Source organism: Sturnira hondurensis, unplaced genomic scaffold (assembly GCF_014824575.4).
Source record: "Sturnira hondurensis isolate 20B ecotype Veracruz unplaced genomic scaffold, ASM1482457v3 Scaffold0000780, whole genome shotgun sequence".
Classification (NCBI taxonomy): Eukaryota; Metazoa; Chordata; class Mammalia; order Chiroptera; family Phyllostomidae; genus Sturnira; species Sturnira hondurensis.
In genome coordinates, this window is record NW_028073411.1 from 22,437,410 (window position 1) to 22,460,976 (window position 23,567).

The 23,567-nt window shown below is 59.6% G+C and overlaps 1 protein-coding gene across 1 annotated transcript; it reads right to left on the reverse strand.

Moving 5' to 3' along the window:
* Positions 1-1,927: 1,927 nt before the first annotated feature.
* GTSE1 (G2 and S-phase expressed 1) lies at positions 1,928-21,540 on the reverse strand. The gene is made up of 12 exons (XM_037049387.1): positions 21,328-21,540; positions 20,934-21,034; positions 17,405-17,462; positions 16,707-17,301; positions 14,313-14,474; positions 13,637-13,763; positions 11,117-11,500; positions 6,802-6,874; positions 4,901-5,116; positions 3,384-3,567; positions 2,824-3,015; positions 1,928-2,363 (listed from the first exon to the last, which is right to left on the reverse strand). Exons 1-12 carry the CDS (start codon positions 21,483-21,485, stop codon positions 2,280-2,282), a joined length of 2,334 nt encoding a protein of 777 aa, XP_036905282.1. The 5' UTR covers positions 21,486-21,540; the 3' UTR covers positions 1,928-2,279.
* Positions 21,541-23,567: the final 2,027 nt, after the last annotated feature.

The window sequence follows — 23,567 nt, forward strand, 5'->3', positions numbered from 1 at the left end:
GTGGCCAAGGTCGTGCTGCCGTCACTGGGTTTTTTGCCCCAGCCTGCAGGACCACGTCCTTCCTGGAGTGGCAGTTTGGGCAAGGTTAGGGCAAGTCCAGTTTCTACCCATGCAAGGGGGTTTGGGTTTAGGCAGGCAGCAAGCTGCCCCTTGCAGGAGACACTACATTGGCAACACGTTTTCTGCTACTTCTCAGTTAAGTGATATTTTAGCTCCTTTGTAGCTCCGAGTCTTTAACCAGGTCCGTGGATGGACCGGTGTCGGCAAGGCCAATGCTGCCCCAGTGCCCTCTGCCCACACCAATGTAGGATGTGTGGATTTTGGAGATGTAAACCTGAAGACATTTGTGCCAGAAAATGTGTGAAACGTAAACATCATGTGAAGTTGGACTTCTTAACCCCCAGGGGTGGCCCTCCGGTGGCAGCCAAGGGCGCTCCCGCCGCCCCTCAGACCTGGGGAAGCACTGGTCTCGTCACTGGTGTGGTTCCTCCCTTAGGGTGGGAGTGGGAGGTGTAGGGACTGGGAGCCAGGACAGGAGAGGAGCTTGGGGGGCAAGTAGCCTCAGCAGGACAGCGACAGAGCCCAGGCTGGAAGGAGCAGGGACGCCGCGCTCTGGGTGGGAGCTGCCGCTTTACCCACCTGGGCCCTTGGGGGCCTTCTCCCACCTGTTTGAAGAGAACTGAGTGCGATTACTTCTGTCCTGCCTGAGGACACTTGCAGGTCAGACGGAAGGAGCACCTGGACCCCCAGGGGAGCTCGGCAGCCTGGCCCAACCCACTCCGTGTCGACAGCACCCTGGATGGCTAGAGCCCCATTGGGTCCCTCGTCCCCACCAAACGATAATCCCCCGGAAGGCGGGTGCATGAGCTCTGCGCCTTTGCGTCCCCAGCAGAAACGCAGCCTGCCGGCCACAGGTTGCCGGTAAATATTTGACTGACTTCGTTCCAAAGTTTTTCTCCTATGAACTGCGTGAGGGCCAGGCATCAGAGGCCCCCCGTGGCACCAGTACTGAGTCCTAGACCCCTGCTGCCCACCGGCACAGCGGTGCGAGGGGGCTGGTGTGGAGAGGCGCTGCAGGCCCTCGGCTGCCAGGGCGGGTGCCCCCAGCGCAGGGGCCCATTGTGAGCCCTGCTGCCAGTTTACGGGCGGCTGCAGGTGAGGACGCAAACCCCCAGGGTCCTCGAAGTAAGGCTGTGTCTCCATGCGCAGCAAGGCCACCCACAAAGTTCGGGTCACTCTCCTGCTCTTGAGACCATGGAGCCACGTTCCCGGTGGTGACTGACTCACATCAACCCACACCCTCCCCTTAGCCTTTGGGGACCCAGGGTCCCGGGTGTCCTGCAGGGAGCAAAAGGTGGGAGCCCAGAAGGGATCCAAGCAGCTTTTCTGCCTGCACAGTGCCTCGCAGAACAGGGAGGTTTGTGTATAGATTCCTCCCAGGGCAGCGAATGGGAACAAACTTCCCATTAGAATGGCCTCAGGCAGGGAACACGCCCAGCCAGCGCCCCTCCTCACCCTGCCCCGGAGCCTCTCCGCAGGCCTGTGGCCATCACCACTGAGTCACCGGGGCACCCAGTGACAGTGTCCATTACCTGGCCCAGCCTGGACTTGGGGCTACCTGTGTGGCCACTTTCACTCCTGCTACTTTCCAATTATGTGCCCATGACTTTGTCTCCTAAATAACAGGTTTGTGCCTTTGATGCTTGCACCCATTCCCCACCCCCTGCCGCCCACCTCAGGCAGCCTGTTCTCTGTAGGTTCTTTCAAGGCCCCACACGCGTGTGAGGCCACACCGTGTCTCTTTCTCATTCGGCATCCTGTCCTCGAGGTTGCCATCAACAGCCACCCCGAATCTGAAGTTTGGTCACATAAACCCTGTCCACTGACTAGAGTAATAAAAATAGCTACGTATATGTGAAAATCAAGATACACTTTAATATATTTTCATTTACTTTACAACTTAAATCTAGAATACTTAACTTTTCATATAAACCTAGTTTTTAAAATGGTGACTTGCTATTTTACATAAAAACACATTCAAAACGACTCTCCATTTGGGGGCTTCTGATTCCCGTCTAGCGCAGGGAGGGGCAGTGAGGACAGAGGCTGCGGACGGGCACCAACTCGCCCCACCCCCGCAGCCTCCCCCACCAAGCACAGCAGTTTTACTTGGGTGTTTCCGACGCAGTCCCTCCTAAAGCTCATTTCTAAGGGTCGAAAACCGCGTGAGGACGGACTGTTCTCGTGACAGTGTGCGGCGCGCCCGGCTCTCACTGCTCTCAGAACTTGAGAAGGGGCGAGTCCACGTTTTCCTTGTTGGCCTCGGGGCTCAGCTGGATCAGAGGGGCGCACAGGTCTGTCAGCTACAGGAGAGAAGCGGCAGGGGTGAGCAGCGCGCCCCATCCCACTGGCGCCCCTCCCCTTCCCACCAGGGGGACACCACACCAGGCCGCCAAGGGCCATCCCCGCCATGGCTTGGGCACACTGACATCTTGAGGGCCCCTAAGAAGTTGGGAGAGAATGCCACCCACTGAAGCACACTGGACCCCTCACACAGCTACGCTCTCTCATCACACACACACACACACGAGGCACCGGGGACCTGGACCCCGCCCTGGGAGAGTTCCTGGGTCCCTGGAACCCCTCAGTGGGGCTGGAACTTGGAGCTCTCACCACCAAAGGTGAGCTGTGCCTGGAGACCGTGGCCCTTAGGGGCCTAAGGGCCACTCTCCAAGGTCACCATGAGGTCTGGGAATCCGGGGACAAACCTGGAACCGAGACCACCCAAGGCCGGAGCCCCACAGCCCTCCGGCAGCACCTCACCTGTCCCATGTTGGGGGGCAGCTTCCCCGCGGCGCTCCTGTCCGCCTCCGGAGTGTTGACCATGAGGTCTATCAGAGGCCCGCAGGCCCCTGGTGGGCTGCAGAAGTCGATGAGAGCAACGTCAGCGGGCGGGGAGCTCTGCGCAGCTGGGGCGATGCGGAGCCGCTCCAGTGGGATGTCCACCAGCAGAACCTAGATGGGGACCTGAGGGTGAGGGGCCCGTCTCCCTCATTTTTGTCCGGCATCTCGGGAAACACAGGCGTCGCTACGTCCCATGTGCAAAGTTTGGAAAACTAAGGAAGGAGGGGCCCTTGCTAGGGACAGCCGGAAGCCCCACCCCGTGCACCTGCCTGCTGCGGCGGCCAGCACAGAGCACCCGCTGACCCCCACTGCCCCTACTTCCCTGTCAGTCCTTGGGGCCCTGGCCCTCTTGGGTTGCAGGGCAGAGGCGTGGCCTTTTCTGCTGCGGGGGCAACTCTGCCAGCGGAGGGCTGGGTTCCCACTCGGCCTCCAGGCAGGTTCCACTGATCTGAGACACGGGAGAGCCGTGTTTCCGGTACCTCGGTCGGCGCCGTCTCCGCAGTGGGCTGTGCCTCCTCGCCTGCTGCGTGTGCTGCGGTGCCAACGGCAGGGGAGGTGGAGTCACTCTTTTCCGGAGAGAAGCAGAGAGCCTGCGGTACGTCCGCCAGAGGAGAAGAGCTCCTGTCGGAGGACTCGTCTGAGCGCCCACTCCCCGGCGCAGGCCTGCGGGTGTGTGTGTGGGGGGCTCATGAGGGAATTCCAGGGGGGCCACTGTGAGGGCCGAGGGCCGGTCTTGGAGGAGGGACCACAGTGGAGAGCACCGTGGCTCTGGTTCTGGCTCCACCAGGAGGACTGAACGATTTCTGAGGTATGATCAGCTCTGAAATTCTGCCCGCCTGCTCTCACCATGTGCCCACCTCAGTCCCCTTTGCTCAGGTTATCACATAGGAGGCAAGGAGCTGGGGGGTGGGCTCTGCCACCGGCCCTGCAGCTTCCCCGTATGTCTGTTCCTAGCCAGGCCCTCTCTCCAGTGCTGAGAGCCTGTGAGGCAGCCTCAGGGGTGGGCCTGGCGCCTGGGCAGGGGTGGGCTCCCTGGTCACACATCAGGGCCTCCCCGTGATTCCCCCTTCCCAGGCAGACCATCCTTCGGGGCCCATTTCCTGCTAGACAGCGCAGCGTGTCCCGTCCGCCACCCGCTTCCTGCTGGTTTCCAGGCCCAGGACACAGGCTGCCCCCGGCGGGCCCTCACACCCCTGCCGCCTGGACACCAAATCACACAACAAAGCCAAGAAAATCAGCTGTTTCTGTAATTAACACACTATATTTCCTTTTCAATATTTCAAAGGCTTTGTCACAACCCGAAAAGAGTTTTTCCTCTATTTACAAGTAAAAACGATCATCGTAACTGGTCTCAGACCAGGTCTCGCTGGTGTGAGTGCAGCCCCGTCCGCCTTCCTGTCTGCCACCTCCCCCCGACCCCCCCTCTTCGGTTCTCACGGAATAGCGCAGACACACGCATGCAGATCAACATACACGGGGCGCAGCACACCCACTGCAGGCGCTGTGTGCCTCTTCACTGGTTTTCTCAGCCACTGTCTGATGGAGATGGGACCCTGTTCTGCACCCTCTCCCCCAAGGGTTCCCACGGAAACGCCCCGAGTGAGCAGGAGCAGTGTGAACGGGGGCCTTCCTGGAGGCCTGAGGGTGGGTGCCTTCTGGTCTCCACCCCAGAGCCCCCACAGCCACCAGCACCTGTGTCTGGACTGTGTCTGGGGCCTGGGGCGGGATCGCTGGGGACAGGCACGTGGGACTGGGGTTTAAGGTCGTTGATAAAGGCCGCTCCCCCCAGCAGGGCTCAACACCTGGCCGAGCTCCGGGTCGGCCCCCAGAGCGTGAAGAGCTGTCTCCCAGTCTCTGCAGTGAGCGCTCCCCCACAGGCGTGAACCTGGCTCCTGCTGGGCGGCCGCCTACAGACCAGGCAGCCTAGCCCGCACAGCGGCCACTGGAGGCCTCGCGGATCTGAGACAGACCTCCGGCAGCCTGTCTGTCACCTCACCTCACCGCAGGTCTTTGCCAGGAATCGGAAGAAAGTCGGCGAGCAGACCCACACTGGGGAGAAGCCAGAGTCCTGGGCTGGGTCCTTGGGGTCAGCACCGGAAGGCCTGAGAGCCGGCGGCCGGCAGGTGTGAGCAGGGTGGCCACGTGCCGAGTACTCACCGGGGTCTGGGAAACCAGCCCCGAGGCACGCCGCGCCGGAGTGCCGTGGACAGCCCTGGAAAGACAACATTGGGGTCTTATGCACAGGTGACCTCAGACATGCCCAGTCGTTCAGCCAATGGGCACATGCAGTGGGGAGGCTCAGTTCCCACAGAAGAGGTCCCACCAGGCAGAGGCTGAGCGAGCTGCCCCCGGCCCCCGTGTGCGCCTCCAGTACCTCCTTGGCCCGGCCCCACCTGTCCTCACAGGTTCCCCTAGCCTGGCCATCCTTGCAGGTGCTGCTGGGATAACACACTTCACAGGAGGTTCGGGAGAGACCTGTCACAGGGCCAGCACAGGCCATCCCACAAGGACACCTGGACGGGGGGACTGCTGCCCATTCACCCACTCCCAGGCTCAAGGCCACTGGAGCCAGCTGTAAACTGACACCTGCTTGCCACGCAGCCCCTCCCAGCCCCGGTGGTGCTGTGGCTTCCCTGATCAGGACCTGCCTTGCTTCACTGCTGGCAAAGGAGTGAGGAAGAGTCGAATTGGTTACTGTTCTTAAGTAAAGCAAGTCCAGGACACCCAACCACACAGGGAGGTCTGGGGGTGCTGTGGCTACAGCCTGTCACTGGTCAAGGTCAGCTGCTATGCCTTTCAGAGTCTAAGCTGACCTGAGTGAGGACCGACGCAGAGGATGGCTCCGGGAAGGGGATGGAAAGTGAGGCCACGCTGCCTGCCAGGTCCCCATACCACCCTCACCCCGAAGCGCTGCACATGGGCGGCTCCCGCCCCCCTCCTCAGGGAGACCCAGGAGGTCAGAGGCCCCTTGCTGTCTGTCCACAGAGGCCGTGGGTCTGGCTCACCCCCATGGTGGAAGGGAAAGCCTCTGGTCCAACCCCCTCCAGCATCTCCAAGCTCAGAGAGGAGTAAGTGCAAGCCCAGGGTTGTGGAAAGGATCGCCGACGGCCCAGGCTGGCCGGGGACAGAGCCGGGGCTCCGTCCAGGCTTATCTTGCCCACTGTGCCCTGCAAGTGCACCCACTGTGGCCATACACGGGCGCCAGGCTCCGCCTACAGTGGACAGGCTCAGGACTGAGCAGCAGGGATGGCACTCACCCCTCCACAGTGCTGAGCCCTCAGCGAGCCAGGCTGGGTCATCAGAAAGGGCCAGAGAGGTGGCCAGAGCAGCCCCGATCTTGGCAAGCAGGGTGGGAGGACAGTTAAGGGGAGGGGCTGCCGAGTGACCCCTGTGCCAGCCTAGGCCTCCTGGGGTGGGCGCATGCTTTCTCCTGTGGGGTCTGCCGTGCTGAGTTGGCGCCGCTCGGCCAGGCGGGTAAGGACTCAGGGTTGGCCACACTGGACAACTCACACCAGCTCTAATCAGGATGTGGAGAAGCCAGGACTCACACCGCACCTGAGGGATGGCACCGACCCGCGGTCTCCACCGACGGCATGAACCAGAGTTGCCCCTGGGGACCCTCAGATGATGGGCGGCACCCAGAGCAGCCGGTCAGCGTCTCAGGCTGGACGGGCCACGCACACCACTCTGAAGGCAACTCCGCGGGCACCTGACTGACAGCCGCCCCAGGGCTGGGGGCCAGCCCCCACACCCGGGGGTGGGTCTGCAGCTGCGTGAACTGCCATAGCTGTAAAAGTTGCCCCGAGAGACAGGGGTGAGGGCCAGACAGGTGGGGCCCCCACGGGAAGCACGCTAGCAGGGGCGTTCATTCGTCTCTAGAGTCATGCAGCTCATTACCTCCCAGTCGACGTGCAGGACTGAGGCCTCGGTGCCTGCGAGAGCCGGGGCGTCAGGCAGTCGGGGGGTCCACCTGAGACGAGAGAGGAAGCGAGCGGTCAGTCCACAGGGACCAGGCGGTCCGTACTCGCCAGGGCTCCTCATCGTCTCCACTGCCCCTGGGAGCAGCGAAGGGGCAGGGAAACAAGGGGGGCTCAGACAAGCCCACCAGGACCCACTGGGCAGGGCCCTAAGGTGCCCCTGCTGGAGCGGGAGAGGGGGAGCCCACGCCCCAGCCTGGCCACTGTCCTTGGCAGGCAGAGAGCAAGACTTGAAGAGTGACAAGGAGACTTCCGCCAAGATGGAGGCATAGGTGGAAACACTGCCTTCTCCCACAACCAAGTTGGAATACAACAAAGGTTTGGAGAACAAAGACACAGCCAAAGAACAGAAAATTGAATTATACGGAAGTCCCACAACAACGAACCGTTCAACAGGGACGGTAAGAGGGGCGGAGCCAGCAGCTGAGCAGGGTCAGGCAGGACAGATCCCCCGACCTAGGCGCGCAAATGGCCCGGACCCAGTTGGGGTGCGGGGCAGACTGACCACGGTCGCACATTCGCGCACAGTGAGACGGACCACACAGGCCCCAGGGGGCGAAGGCTGACGGTGGTGGCACTCACATGCAGTGGGAGAAAATGTGCGGGCCCCAGTGACGGTGGCAGCTGCGGCACCTGTGGGGACCGAGGTGGGAGACGAGACGCCATTGCTCCTCTTTGGCCCTGGCCCCACATACAGTGTCATAACCCAGCGACTGAGTTGCCCTGCTCTGGTGAACACCTAGGGCTCCGATCCTGATACACAGCAGGCACGAACAGCCCAAAAGATGGCGCAAGAAGAACTCAAAGTCCCAGAGCCGATAACTCTCAGTGACCGAGAAATTGCCAGCCTCTCAGAAGCACAATTCAAGACACTGTTTATCAGGATGTTCACAGAACTGGTTGATTATAGTCACAAATTAGAGGAACATATGAAGGCTAAACTAATTGAAATGAAGGGAGATGTCCAGGAAACCAGTAGCGATGGAAAGGAAACTGGGACTCAAATCAATGGAATGGACCAGAAGGAAGAACAAAACATCCAACCAGAAAGGAATGAAGAAATGAGAATTCAAAAAAATGAGGAGAGGCTTAGGAACCTCCAGGACATCTTTAAACGTTCCAACATCTGGATTATAGGGGTACCAGAAGGGGGAAAGAAACAGCCACGAGTGGAAAACGTCTTTGAACAAATAATAAAGGAGAACTCCCCCAGTCTGGCAAAGGAAATAGACTTCCAGGAAATCCAGGAAGCTCAGAGAGTCCCAAAGAAGCTGGACCCAAGAAGGAACACACCAAGGCACATCATAATTACATTAGCCAAGATGAAAATGAAGGAGAGAATCCTAGAAGCAGCAAGAGATAAGAGGACAGTGACCTACAAAGGAGTACCCATCAGATTGTCAGCGGATTTCTCAAAAGAGAACTTACAGGCAAGAAGGAGCTGGAAAAAAGTATTCCAAGTCATGAAATCCAAAGACCTACAGCCAAGATTGCTTTATCCAGCAAAACTTTCATTTAGAATGGAAGGACAGATAAAGTGCTTCTCAGATAAGGTCAAGTTCAAGGAGTTCATCATCACCAAGCCCTTATTATATGAAATGCTAAAGGGACTTATATAAGAAAAAGAAGATGAAAAATATGAATAGTGAAAGGACAGCAAACTCACAGTTATTAACAACCACACCTAAAACAAAAGCAAACCAAGAGGACAGCTAGATCAGGAGTGGAACCATAGAAATGAAGAACACATGGAGGGTTAGCAACAGGGGAGTGGGAGGAGGAGAAGGGGAGAGAAGGTACAGAAAATAGCATAGACAGTAGGTAGAAAATAGATGGGGGGAGGGCAAGAATAGTGGGGGAAATATAGAATCTAAAGAACTTGAGACACGTGGTTATAAACTAAGGGGGGAGAATGGTGGTGGAGGGAGTGTGCGGGTGGAGGGGAATGAAGGGGGGAATAGAACAACTATAATGGTATAATCAATAAAACATATATTTAAAAAAAAGTGACAAGGACATCCCTGCTGCTCGAGGGGACTCCTGACCCACCAGACGCTCGCCCGTGGTGGCACCAAGGCCCTCGCTACCCCAACCCAGGAGGTCCCCAATGGGACAGCAAGACATCCCACTGCTATCTCCTGTTGCCAGAGGTCTTGTGGTTGATGACTGTCTCCCTGCAGAGCGTCTGCAGGCCCCGGGGCGGTGACAATGGGGCAGAGGACACAGCAGCACCCCAGGCTGCAGGTCCACGGGTCAGCCCGGAGCGGTGCCAGCTCCCCTGAACTGGTTCGCAAACTTGCCCCAGGGCCCCCAGGCCGCACCTGCCTACCTCCCAGGAGCCAGGGGTGAGGACACTGTCCCCAGAGCCCCCTATGGCGCAGGTGCCCCTGCACGGTGCCCTCCCACTGTGAATAAACCTGCCCCGCCCCCACGCCCCGCCCCACCCCACGTGTCCGCACCTTCTCAAAGCAGACAGGTCCCCACTTCCCACCTCCCCTTCTGTTCAGAGCTGGGCCTCCGAAGTGATTCCCGAGACAGAACCACGGTCCCCACCACACCCACCCCGCCTCCAACGCCCGTGTTCGCCTTCCTCCTGTCTCTCCGTCCCCCGCAGCGCCGCCTGCTTACCCTTCAAACACCCGGGAGCTGCCACGCAAACCGGCTCCCCCGGGCCCAGTGCTGGTCCCCGAGCTCATCCAGCACACGTCCCTCCATGCGGGACACATGTGCCGCCTCCTCACGGTGCGGAGCTCTGCTCGGTGTCACCTGCTCGAGGAGCCTCCACTGACAATCTAAGGGAAGGACCGCGGTCCCCATCCTTCCCCAACACACACCAGGCACCGCGACGTCACCTCATCACACCCGCGACCAGAGAGCACGCCTGTTTTGTGTCTCCTACTATGGAAACGCAGGTTCCGTGAGGGTGGGTCTGTCCTGTCCTCACACCCCTCGCACCCAACAGAGGGCCTGGCGCTGGAGACGCTCGGGAAGGGCGCGTCCTTACGTGGCAGTCCAGGCACCGAACTCGCGGGCAACACCAACAACTAAAATGGGCCGGGCGCCTGGGCAGCGTCCGAGAGGGGGAGAGCCCCCACCCCATCGGCCTGTGCGTGCCTGTCGCACCCGCTCGCCGGGCCCAGGCAGCCACCCGGAGTGCGCGCACACTCAGGCTGAGACGAGGGGTACTGCAAGGTCAGCCACAGCACACTCTGGGACACACTCACACCCTCTCGGCGACGGGAGACCTCGGGGACACACGGCGCATTCAGCCTGGAAAGGCCACCACTGGTCAGCACAGGGCTGGACTGTCCCGAGAGTAACGGCGATGGTACTCGCGCATCGAAGCCTGAAGAGAAGCCTTGCAAGGACCGAAGTAACCTAAAATTTAACTGCCTGTCAAAGTGAAACTCAACTCTGTAAAGACAGCAAAATCCACACACTCCAAATGTAAAATCGCAATGTCCAGCAGGCAACAAAAAATCATTACACACGCGGAGAAGCAGGAAAATAGGACCCTGAGCAGGAAGCAGGAAGCAGGAAGCACCGAGAACAGACCCCAAGGCGACAGGGCCGACGGGGTTAGAAGGAACAGGCTCTTCTGAAACGACCGTTGGGAGCGCGCTCCCGCATCTACAGGGAAACGGAGAGCGTGGGGACCAAGTGGGGACACCACTGCAGAGCAGGGAAACCGGCGCGAAGGCCATCAGCGGCCCAGACACTCTGCCGGGGAGCAGACGTGTGGCCCAGGGAACAGGTGGCGGCGCTGGCACCAGAGGCTGCAGGGGACAGAGCTGAGCCTCGGTGGCCCACGCCGAGGAGCCTGAAGCACGTGTGCTGAGTCGCAGGAAATGTGGGGATGCCAGAAAAATACTTGAAGAAATAATGGCCACGTTTGGCCAGATTTAATTAAAAATACCAGCCCACAGGTCAAAGAAGCTGGAGAACCCTCTAGCATAAGGACACAAGGAAAGCCACACCAAACTTTGGCATCCTCACAACGCCGAACAAGAGAACAGGTGGGAGCAGCAGGGCCCGTGTTACACAGACGGGGCACGTGCGGTAAGGAGTCCTGTCCGTCCCCCACTCCCCTCCCACCCCCGGCCAACTGCTTCTCCTGCAGAGCAAGCCAGAGGCGGAGTTAAAGCGCTCCAGGAAGGGTTGCCACGGAGCCATCGCTTACTTTACCTAGAACTTGCTCACCATTCCGAAACCCTTCGCCACGGCCTCCCACTCACCAGCAGGAAACTTGGGGACTTTAAACGGACTCGCAGGCACGGCCTTCGTCCCAGAGCGCAGCAAGGACTCCCGCCTGGCGCCACCCCCGGCCGCGCTCCGCAGAGCAGAGGGGGGCCGACGGGGCTGAGAGCTCAGCCTCACCCCTCGGGGCTCTGGCGTCTGGGGCTGTGGGACAGCCGACGTGGTGAGTGACGTGGTGGGCGCAGCAGGCCGCCTAGGGGTCACCTCGGCCCCCCCGGGGCACGGGCTCTGCCGGCACAGGGCCAGAGGGCGCGCCTGCAGGGACGACTGGGCCAGGGCAGCTCCCGCTGGGCCTGGCTGGCCGGGGTCCGAGGGAGGCCGGGGACCATCTGCAGAGACCCTCAGACGTTCACCTGATTTACCTGGAAGAAGGGACACATGAAACCGGGTTACTGCTCAGGCTCATGTGACTTCTAATGGGTGACATTTAACCAGCGCACGTGAGAGGTGCTCTCTTCAGCATGCACACCTCCTTCGCACCGTTGGCTAGCGGGGCACACTATTACCATCCACCGTGACGGTTTCCGGGTAAGAGGAACACCAGGGACAACATTCTGTGTCCTTCAGGCAGCCTCGTCTGTCACAGGACAAGCCAGGCCGCCGCGGATGGGCCAAGAGGGCTCCACAGGCCACCACAGACGACCACCGAGAGGCAGGAGAGGGCGCCCAGCCTCGCACGCTGTCCTCTGGTCCAGTCGACCACAGACACCTGTGCCGCTGCCGCGCAGCGACAGGCAGCAAGTCCCACGCCTTCGAGGACAGGTGGCTCATGGAACTGCCACCCGGCATTTCACAGCGGACAAGCCGCTCACCCGGAGCCCAGATTCTTAGATAAGGACCCCAGCTTAGGGTCTCCACCCCACATTCCTGCTCCGCTTTCCTCGGGGCACCTGCAAAAATCGCCACTTAGCCCTGAGGTTTCGAAAGCCCAGTGAGCTCAGCCCGAACATCGGCCAAGTGCCAGGGGCGTCCCTCCTGCCCACTCTTGGTTTCGCGCCCGTGGGTGCCTGGGGACGGAGGGCCGCCTTTCTGTGGGCTCACTGCCCGCCCCGCATTTCTGGGACCTGTAAGCAGCAAATCTGGGGACTCGACTTGCTCTGTGTGTTTTGAAACTGCGCCTTCAATATTGTCAGCCCATGTCTTTTCACCCGGGGCGCGTGGGGGCCCAGCTGCTGAGGGAGCTCCACCAGCCCATGTGGGCAGCCCATGCCCCCTCGTTCGGTGGCCGTTCCCTGCGTACCCTCAGTTTCAGACTCCAGCGACCGCCCTCCCTACCCCGTGCAGTCAGGGAGGTGGTGGGGGGCCGGGAAAGAAAATGCAACGATGACGACCACTGTGGTCTGTCCCCGTACACCACAGGGGGCTGGGGCCCACGGGTCAAGGGTGCGGTTTCTGACAGAAGAGCAGACAGACTCGGGTGGCAGTCCTCAGCTGCCAATGCACCCCCAAATCAGTCAGTGTCGGGGAGGAGCCCTCTTCACTGGCCGTGACCCACGGACGGAGGCAGCCTGGCAGGCATCCGGCACCCCAGGCTCAGAAAGGCCCACAAGGTGCCGGGCTAAGGGCGATCGGCCAGGCGTGGGTGCTCTGGGCGCCTCCCCGGCCTCGTCCCTCCGAGGCCTCCAACACTCCCCATTTTTCCGTGAAGGCAACTGGGGGTGCGAGAGGTGGGGGCCTCGGGGTGCCTTCTGGTGGTTTATAAAGAACGTTTTCTTGCCCTGGCCGGGTAGCTCAGTTGGTTGAGCATCATCCCGATAGGCCCAGGTTGTGGGTCTGATTCCCAGGTGGGGCACACACGGGCATCAGTCTGTGATGTGTGAGTGGGCGGAACACACTGGTATGTCTTTCTTCTCTCTGTAAAAACCAACCAATCAATCATTCTTCTTCTAACACGTCCTTTGCATTTTCGATGTCCCTGTTTGCTCCTCTCCCTCGGCAGGCCAGCCTCTGCTCCAAGTGCCCTGGGTGTCGGCCCGAGAGGTCATCGAGCCCCCATCCCGTCGTCCAGGGTGACACCATCAGCAGTGTCAGCCTGTGTGGACCTGGCAGGTGACCTCCGTCTGTCCTTGGGAGGGGGACGGATCTGCTCTGACCAGTGCTGGGTCCACAGTCTCGGTTCGGTGTGCAGCCAGGACTGTGCTCGCGTCTCCCCGGGAGTCACCCCACCCCCCAAGCTGGGTCAGCAGTCCCACTGCCGCGGACACTTCGTCCCGCGGCACCCATTTCTACAGGGAACAGCACCTGTTCCCAACCGGCAGGAGCCCCACCCACCGCCCAGGTCTTCCCGAGGGGTTCAGAGCGACCCTTTCCAGAAAGTGGCGAGATCCGGTTTGCTGTAGCCTGGGCTGGTAAGGCTTACCTGTGCCAGGCGGACTCCCCCTGAGCACGACCACTTGAGGAGATTTCCGCCACCTCTCCCTAACACTCAGGATGAATGAGAGGGGGCTCCGGGCCCACCTCCACCCCGGCTGGCTCCCCTGAGGGTCTGGCCGCCTTACCTGTGCTCGCCACAGGGGGCGCACGTGCTCTGGAGCTTCCGCCCAAAGAGCCCCCGAGGGCACTGGGCTTTCTGGCCAGACCAGCCACACAGCCAGGGGGCTTCAGCACAGTTCTCTTCAGGCCCATCTGAAAGGAAATGTCAACAATCATGGAAGATTCCATTACTGATCCAATACTTATTTCCGCAAAAGTGGGGTTTTGTAATACTTTTCAATAGTTCTGTGACTATCATCTTGAATCAGAGAAAGTCAAGAGGTTTTCCTCCAAGTCCCGCATGAGCGGCCACTGGGGAGCTTGCTGAGCTGTGGGTGCCAGGGCCTGGCGTCTGGCAGCTTGGTCGCCAAGGCGGAGAAGTGGACGGCTGGTCCCCATGCCCAGGAGGAGCTGAGGTTTCAGAGCGTGGCTGTCCTGTGTCATGGCCCTGCTGCAGGGGGGGCCCCTGCGTCACAGACGCACCGCCATGCAGGAAGGTCAGGCAGACCCGCCCACGTGACCCCCGGGCAGCAGAGGCAAGCCCCCCATCTTCTCGATTCTCCAAGCTGCCTCCCAGGGTCACGCCTTCAGCCTGCCTAACCCCGACTGCAGTTCAAAGTCACGGCCCTCGCCTGCAGTGCTGCCAGCCTGCTCCCCGCTCCGCTCACGAGCCACAGCCAAGCGACAGCCGAGCCGACCCACCTTGCTGGGCACGGGGAGCGATCGCTTTCCCGGACCCAGGTGGCCTCCGCAGGGTGGCGCGCTCGTGACGTCATGGGCAGCGCTGGGAGCGTCAGGGGGCCTGTCCCTCTGGGACTCCTTCTCTGCCAGGTTTTCCACCCCAGAAGGACTTGCTGGTGTCTCCTTTGTGGACTGAAAATGTTAAATCGGGGTGTGAGAGCTGTCTGGTCTGTACCACGTACGGACACACAAAGGCTCCCACTTAGAGCAGCTGCCCACACCGGCCAGCTCCCCAGCGCCATGTGGGCCCTTTCACCTGCCACCAAGTTCGAGGTGCACAGTGGGTCACTTCCTCCTCCAAATCACCACGGACAAGAGCGATGAGTGACTCACTACGCAGCTTCCCTCAAAACTGGGTGCCATCCTTGCAGGACAGATGGGCCCTGCGCTGCAGATGGACCCGCTAGGGTGAGCACCCTCCTTCATGACTGCTGTTCTCGGAGACCACCGAGGCGCCGGCTGAGCCCCACCAAGTCCTCATGCTGTGCAGAGGGGTCGCTCACGACCCGGTCGTCCCCTCTCCCAGCGGAGCCACTCAGTGGCTACAAACCCCTCCCCTGACCTCTGCTGGCACCAAGAGCCGTTTTCCTTTCGCCAGCAGAGCCAGACAAGTCACAAATCCACAGGCCCCTGGTGACCAGGGCACACTCGGGGCCAAGTCAGCTCACAAATAACCCAGCTGCCAGAGCTGTGAGAAGCTCACAAGGCCATGGGGATGAGGCTGTACCCCGTCCTTCACGCCACCTTAAACACCGAGACACCCCAACCCCAGGGAGGTCACCATCTCGGACGCCCCTCTGGCGGGGTACACGCTCCGTGGCACGTGACAGCCACTGCAGTCTAATCACAGCCCACGTCTGTGGCCCTGAAACACGCACACCGCCACAGGCAGTCACACCCTAGCCAAGGCCCCTCATCGGCTCCCTAACTTGCCTATTGCAGTCACTTCACGTAAAAGGGATCACAGTTGGGGACCTTTTGTGACTGGCTCCTTCCCTGACCCACACTGCCCAGGCCACCTGCTTCAGCCCGTGCGTCAGCACTGTCCGCACAATGTGCCCCAGGGCGCGGACAGGCCTCGTTTCACTGGTCTGCCCGCCGGCTGCTGGACGTCCAGGCTCACTGGTCGTTGGGAAGAATGCTGCTGTGGACACGGCCCAGGGGCTCTCGTGAGGACAGAGGCCCCAGTTTTCTTGGACACACCCCACATTTCTGAATAGTCTGGTTGAGTGGCCAGGCGTTTCTGGAGGCCGTGCTCACAGAGGAGGGGTGCCAGTGCCTCACCCAGGGAGCGGACGACGTGTCCCAGAAACGTGTATGGGGTGGGTGCCCAAGTTAGCGCCACGTGTGGCTCAGCAGCTGTGCCAACACCTCACGGGCCAAAACTCCCGCTCTCTGGCACCAGCTCGCTCCTAGGAGGGGACAAATGCCCCAGAAGAGCCCACATTATAAGGCAATCTCTCTGCCCTGAGTCAACTCTTTACACAAGACACATGTCAACCTTATTCTAGAAACACCAGCCTAGAGATGCGCGTGCAAATGCTCTCCACATGATGAAAGGCTGGCCTGCCTCCCGGTCCACGCTGGGACCCAGCTCTTGGGGCTCTGCGGGCGGGGCGCCTCCGGCAGCTCAGCTCCGGGTCCTGATCGTGGGGCATGCGGTTCGGGACTTTTTGCGGAGGGGAAGAAGGGCCGTCCAGGCCTTGGCCAGATGTCTGCACTGACCTAAACTGCCAACAGCCCCACCAAGTGTCACTGCTCTGTGACTGACGGGACGGCAGTAGAGGGGGCAGTGCGGGGAAAGGCCCAGGGTAGGCTGTAGCCAGCTCCTCCCCCTGCCCGCGCTGGGCACACAGCCAGGCCAAACAGGGAAGCAGCCTTCGCCCAACCCCCCATTCCTGCTCCCCTGTACCCTCCCCTCCAGCCCCCAGGACCCCCGCTTCCTAGGGTTGGCTGACCGTGCCTCAAAGGGACACCTGCCACTTCACGGGACAGCTCCTTCCTCGCCGCCCGCGGGGGAAGCAGCTCAACTCGGTCACCGTTTAGGAGGGTGACGAGCGGCTACTCTAGGAGGGGCCATCTTCGGAAGTCGGTTGGTGATGCAAATGCAACCCCCACTGGGTGGAACACCCAGTCTTGTCACAGAATGAAAGAACGATTCCAACCAGAGCTCAGGAGGTGTCCTTGCCCACAGCCGCCCCAAACCCAGGCCCCACCGCCACCAGCTCTCGTGGCAGCCACACCTCCACATCCCTCCCCAGGAAGGTCCCTGCTACAGCGCTAACCCACGGAGGCCCACAAGCCAGGGACCAACTCTCATCCCCAGACCAACAGCGGCTACGTGGCTGTGGCTACCTTCTCCACGGCCGAGCGAACGCTTTTTCCTCTGACAGACGCTCGGGGCGGCGGCAGTTTGCTGACGACCTTCTTCTGAGTCACCGCCTGGTTCGGAGGGCCAATGGGACCGGATTCCAGGGGCAGAGAGGGACAGGAAGGGAGCGGGGGCTCCCCCGTCCGGGTGAGGTGGGCCTGGGCCATGGTACTCTGGGGACCCACCACGCCCGAGGCGGGCTGGACGCCCGACAGCTGTGGCCCGCTCAAGGGGCTGTCCGACAGGTAGTACGTCTCCCTTTTAAGTGAGTTGGGGCTTCTCTTGCTTTTATTTTCTTTCTCGAACAGGCTCATTTTTAGCTTTGAGTCCTGTATGAACCCCTCCCCACCCCGGCGCCCCGCGTCTTCAGGCCCAGCCGCCTGGTCCTTGCTGCTGCTTTCTATCTGGAAGGCCAGGAGGTGAGCTTCCTTGTAAACCTCCACGAACTTCTCCCCGGTGAGGGGGCTCCAGCGGAAGTGACTGGCTCCGGGACTTGGGTCGCCTCGTTCCAACCGGGCGGCGATACACCTCTCCTTGTGCCCGACAGGTCCGAAGAAGACCTCATCGTCGTCATTTGCACTGTTTTAGAAGAAGGGGGTCATTGGTGACACTGGCAGCTGAGTGGAAGGTCTCACTGAATGTGGTTGTGCCCGAGGCAAGGGAAGAAAACGCCTTTGTTTACCTTAGAGAAGACAGCGAAAGATCGAAGTCGAATTTCTCATCGGCCAAGAGAACAGCATCTGGGGGAGAGAGTCTGTCGTCACATCGGGGCCACGGCCGACACACTGGAACTTGTCACCTGTCCCCACCCAGACTGCTTTGAAAGCTCACTCCCCCAAGGGTGACTTCCCGTCACTCAGCAGCCCCACTTAGACTAGCTAAGTCATGTTTGGGTGTGGATACTCTCCGAGGACCGCCTGTCTCAGCTCCCCTAGAGGCAGATTCCCTGCTTACAAACCACAAAATAGCTATCCGACTTTCAAAAACAAATTCAATATTTGACACAATTAAAAAAAAAAAAGAAACCCTAGCCCCGGCTGGTGTGACTTAGTGGACTGAACACTGACCTGAGAACCAAAGGGTTGCTGGTTCGATTCCCAGTCAGGGCACGTGCCTGGGTTGCGGCCCAGGTTCACAGTAGGGGGCGTGTGAGAGGCAACCGCACATTGATGCTTCTCTCCCTTGCTCCCTCCCTCCCCATCTCTCTAAAAATAAGTAAATAAAATCTTTTAAAATAAAGTAAAATAAGATTGTTTAAAGGAACCCTAAAAGAACAATAAACCACAGGGAAACTATTTTATAACACGGAGTGTGGAGGTCTGGCACACCTGACCGGAAGCCATAAAAGGAAAGGTTGACGGTCCAATATATAAAACGGTTTCTGATCTCTGCCTGGCAAAAGTGACCCTGAGCGAAGTTGAAAGAAACAATGAACAGGGAAAAGCACACCTGCAGCTCGCCCCGCACAGGACTCGTTCACGAACAGTGCCTACCGAGCGCTAAGGAAACACTTAACCATGCAACGGGAGGGTGGACAGAGAACACGGAGAGATGAAGTTCACGGAAAAAGAAATGGAGTGTTCTCAAATCTACGTCCAGAAGCTCAGCCCCACTCGGAAATAGGGGTGACGAAAAACCAATAGCACGAGACTCCACTTTTCACCCTTCAGGCTGTTAAAAAAGTTAGAAAAAGCGTGGGCAAGGCTTCGGGGAAGGAGAGGGTGCCGATCAGCACAGGGGCCCCAGGGCAAGCGGGTGGCAGCACCTCCCAAAACCAATGCCGTGCCCCCGGCCCAGCGAGCTGGCACTCACAATGTCATCTGTAGCAGAAGCACTTGTCACAGCTGGCACAGGACACAGTATAAATGCCCACCCGTGCAGAAGAGGCAAATCACAGTACGGCCCCACAACGGGGCATACTTAGGCACCTAAAGGAAGGGTAACACTTCATGCGTGGCTATATGAGATCGACAAGATAAATGTGGCCCAGACAGTCGGAGACGCAGGGCTGGGCTGTGCATGCCGTGAGGCAGGGCTCTCTCAGAAGCAGAGAATCGACTGGCCTCAGACACACACATACACACACACACACACTCTGGTTTGCACTTGCACAGACTAGAACCTGGAAGAAGCCCCAGGCACCAATGGCATCGATGGGCTTTGGAGAGGCACCTGGGTGGCCAAGGGACAAAAATAAGGGACAGACAGGTGCTTCACTTTTTACATGCCTGAACCCAGGAAGTCACATGCATAGGTCACTGCTGGCGACCTCCGACCAACTGGTATGGAAAAAGGGGCCCCAGACCAGGGGTCAGGGAAAAAGCCTCCTCTTCCCACGGGCTCTGCCACTGGCTCCCAGTGACCTCGACCTGCCAACGTGTGCCTCCCTCTGCTGCAGGTGCCCCCCCACCCACCCCTGCAGACAGGGAACGTGGTGCTGTCCTCAGGAGCACACTGTCTAGGGAGAACCTGAGTGAGGGAACTGACTGGTCAGGGGTCAGAGCAGCTGGAGGAGGTGGACACACAGGGTGGCGAGATCCCAGAGGGTTTGCAAGGAGCTGTTCTTCTGTCCAACGGGAAGCTACTGAAGGGTCTGAAGCAGACAAGCGGTCTGACCTGGCTCATGTTTTTAGAAGGTCACCCAGCTGCTGCACAGAGCAAACCAGAGAAGAAGCAGACAGGATCTATGAAAATGACAAATGCACACGCCAGCCAAATGCAAAATATACAAGGCAGAGGTGAGCTGATGTGGCTGAGACTAAGGTGGTGACATCTGTGTGGAGCCAAAAAGGGGTCAGTGGATCCAAAACACGTTCTGATGGTCGAAATGACAGGAACCGAGGGCTGAAGGAGTGTGGCGGCTTCTCGACTTGGGCTGGGTGACTAGAGGGGACACTTACTCACATGTGAAAGACAAAGGACAGGACAGACCGGGTGGGAGCAGGGACACGCCGAGACCAAGGTGCCAAACAGGCAGGCGGGCGCACCAGACCAGAGCTCGGCGGAGAGGCTGTGTGAGCTCCAGGCCGAACGTGGCCGAACATGGCCGAACGTGGCTGCCCCCGGGGAGGTATGCAGTTGACGCCCTGGGAGCATCAGAAAGCCCCCGTGGAAGCCCAGAGACACCGGATCTGGTCCTGGGGAAGATCAGCTTTGGAAGATGGCAGAGGAAGAGGCCTCTGGAGAGAGATGGAGAGACACCAGGCATGGAGGCAGGAGCAAAACCAAGATGCCTTGGAAGCCAACAAAGATGCTGCCAGTGACTTAGGAATGCAGCTGGAGTGAGGGGTGAGGGCAGGAGGGGCTGGTTGGGTTTGAGAGGCACTAGCAGAGCAAGCAGAGAAAGGCCATGAAGTCTGGCTCTGAAGGAGGCACGCTGCAATGCATAGGACAAGGGACAAGGGAGATAACAGGGTAGGTCAAAGACCAGTGTGGGATTGTGGACGGGCAAAAGCAAGGATGCCGAGGGAGGGTGATGGAGGGCTGAAGTCCTCCAGAGAAGCAGTGGGGATTCAGCCCACCCATAGACGGGACTGGCGTTTGGAAAGAATACACCAGGAAGGAGAGGGGTGTGCAGCCGCAAATACATTCCTGTGCACGACGAAGAACTGATGACGACTTTGTCAACATCTCTAGGATGGTTTCTGCAAAATGGAGGTGCTATGGATGCTTGGATACCCAGTCTGCCCACCTCACACGGGTGTTGAGGTTCAAAGGGTGAAAGGATGTCAAAATGCTTTAACGGGAAGAGGGCACCACCCCTAATTCTTCCTGTGACCTGACACTCACACCTGACCAGAACGGAACAAGACAGCCAAGTGACAGCCAGGCTTCCTCACTAAGGCAGCGTTGGTAAACGGAAATCAGCCACAAACGGGAGGAAAACATCAGGTTCCATCCCACAGATGATCTGAGTAAGGCGCCAGGTGGTGGTCTGGGGCCGGGGTTTAGGGCAGCAAATAAAAGCGGAGAGAATCACTTTTAGGACGGAACGTGAAACTGGGTGTCCAGGCGGGTGGAGAAAAGCTAACAACAAAGAAGGCAGACGCTGGCAAACTCCTTGCAGATAGACGCGTGCAAACCATGAGTTCCATGGGTATGGAGCACAGGACGAGCACGGAATAAATAGTTAAGTGCTCACGGAAGGATGAAATGGACCGACATCTTCACTGGGCTCCCTGAACAACAGCGCTGCAGGGACGGGCACGTACCATCCTTCCTGAGACCCTCCACCTCCGCTTCGCCCGCCCGGCGGGTCGGAGGCACATCGCTGCTGTCTCCACCTTCCATGCCCAGCGCTCTCAGGGAGTCCCTGCGGAAAGGAGGGACCAGCGGTCAGCTGGAGTCAGAGCCCAGGTCCCCCGGTTCCTCCGCCCCGGGGACGCCCAGCAGCGTGAGCACCACCTACAGGGACACGACGCACCCCCCGGGGCCACGCGCCTCCAGACCGCGAGCTCCGGGGCGGCGCCGGTCCAAGCCAGGGCGGAATGCCCCGGACGGCGGCAACGGAATTCCCAGCTCCCGGCCGGGCTGCTGTGGGCTCGGAACACGCGAGGGGACCCCACTGCCCCGGGTCGAAGCCCACCGGAATCCCCTGCTCCGTACCCGCAGCTCCGCTCCGGCCTACACGCCTCCGCCCTAGATTTAAACTCGGAGCGGCGAGCGCGGCGCGGGCTGCTATTGGCCGATTTGAAAAGGTCTCCGCACCGTAGCCTTGCCCGATGCACCCTGGGAGCTGTAGTCCGAGCGTCTCGGAGGAGCATGCGCGCGTGAGCGCTGCCTCTGCGCGCTGAGGACTGCGCATGCCCGAGGTCCGCGCACCCTGGGGGCGGGGGTTCCTTACAGCTCCCCTGTGTGTTCCTGCAGGTGTAGCCTCACCAGTGCTACGTGTGGCCAACGACACTGTTCTGATCTCCGTTCTTCATCCGTAAATGGAGAAAATTAAATTCCAATCGTAGGGTGTTGTTGTGAAGACCAAATGAAACAGGCGCATCTACCTGCTTTTCAAAGCAGTAGGTGACAGGTCCTAATATGTCAATTAAGAAGCGGCGTCCCCGCCCTGAGGAACGCACGGGAGGCACTGTAACCAGACGACGCCGGTTTGTGCCCCTGGGCCAGGAGAAGCTGGCCTGGCCGGTGATGAGGGTCTCAGGGTGTGGCCGGAACCTGCTCTCAGCTTTAGAGTCCTGGGGAGCTGGATCCGTTTGGGGTGGTGGGGATGCGGATTGCAGGGGTGCGTCTCAAGGCAGGGTCCTGTGGTCTGAGAGGCGGGAGGATGACTGGTGGCCAGGCCAATCAGGTAGAACCAATTGGAGCCTCGGACTGTAAGCTGGGCATTAGTAATGCCCACCCGATGGGCTCAAGGGTGGAATGAGGGGCTCCATCCAGGGCACTGTGTCATGAAGCTGTTGCTCCACTTGGTAGGGACTTGAAAGGGTCAGGCCAGTTTCCAACTCGTGGGACTGCCCATGACTCGGCTGTCCCCACCTGCTTGAGAGCCTGTGGCATCATCGAAGCTCCCCCGTGTTGCACAGCAGCATCTGGCGCCAGCTACAAGGGCCCGTGGTCAGGCTGACCCTCCTGTCCCTGGGAGCAGTCCACCCTTTCCCGACCCATCGTCCTAGCTCACATCCTGGAACCCCGGAAGCTCCAGTCTGGAAGAGCAAGAGACTCACCCCACCCCTATCCTCTCACAAACCCCTGTGCTTCTACTTAAAAAAAAAAAAAAACAAAACCATTCCTGCCTCCCCTGGGGGCTGCCGTCGATCCGACTCGGCCACCCTGTAATCGCAGCATCAAATAAAGGCAGTTGGAGCAGATCACCCAATTCCTCCGGCCTGTTTCTCCGAGTTTCCAGCAGGACTGAAAGGGGAGGGCAGGAGGGAGGAGCCTGGGGCCTTCCACGGGGACTGCTGCAGAAAGATGGGATTCTGGTCCAGGCCCTCCTCCAAGAAGCCTTCCAGGCCAGCCAGGTCCCCTCTGGCCTCCCCTGTCCCTGGTGTCACACCAGCCACACCCATTACTCCTTGTTGCCCGGGCCCTGTGTCACTTCTGATTCCAAGTCTGGCTCCTCAACAGACTCTGAGCTCCCATGGGGCAGGCTGGGCCCCAGTCATACCTGTCCTCCAGCCTCGCCAGCCCACAATGCCCCTCTTCCTGCAACCGGTCAGCACACAGTAGGTGCTCAGTGAATAGCACCAGTGCTTAATGCCTTGTTGCTGCAAACTCTAAACTCTGATCTTCCCTCCATCTGCCTCTTAAGACTCTTCCCTTCCTTCATGTTCGGCCTCTCACTACAGACTCTTTTCTTCCTTCCCCAGTAGGATTCTGTTTCATTCCCTTAAGCATCCACTAACGAGTTCAATTAACAAGCCACACATTGGGTGACACTGGTCTCCACCCAAGGAGTGACAGCGAGGAGGAAGGTGCGGTCACCAGCGCAAGCGCCCAGGGATGCGGAGGCGCCCTCAGCAGCCTGCAGTGGGGGAGTGGAGGGCTGTCCAGAGGACAGACCAGGGTTCCTGCCTCCCTGGTCCAGTTGTGTCTTGCTTGGAGCCAGGAGAGGGGAGGACAGACGGGGTGTGAGCAGGCCGTCCAGGGAAGCGGCAGGGGGACAGCACGGGATGGAGGACAGGCTCCCCCCTAAGGAGGAGCGCCTCATTCCTGGGTAGAGACTGCACCTCTCTTGAAATCCTAATGTGGTTACCCATTTTCTTGATTCCACACCCCAATCCACCATACCCCAAGTTCAAGGAGAAGCCTGTCTCTCCAGGACCCAGCCCAGGGCTGGCCCCTGGGAGATGCTCAAAGGGGCCTGCCCAGAAATAGCTAGTCAAATAAACCAA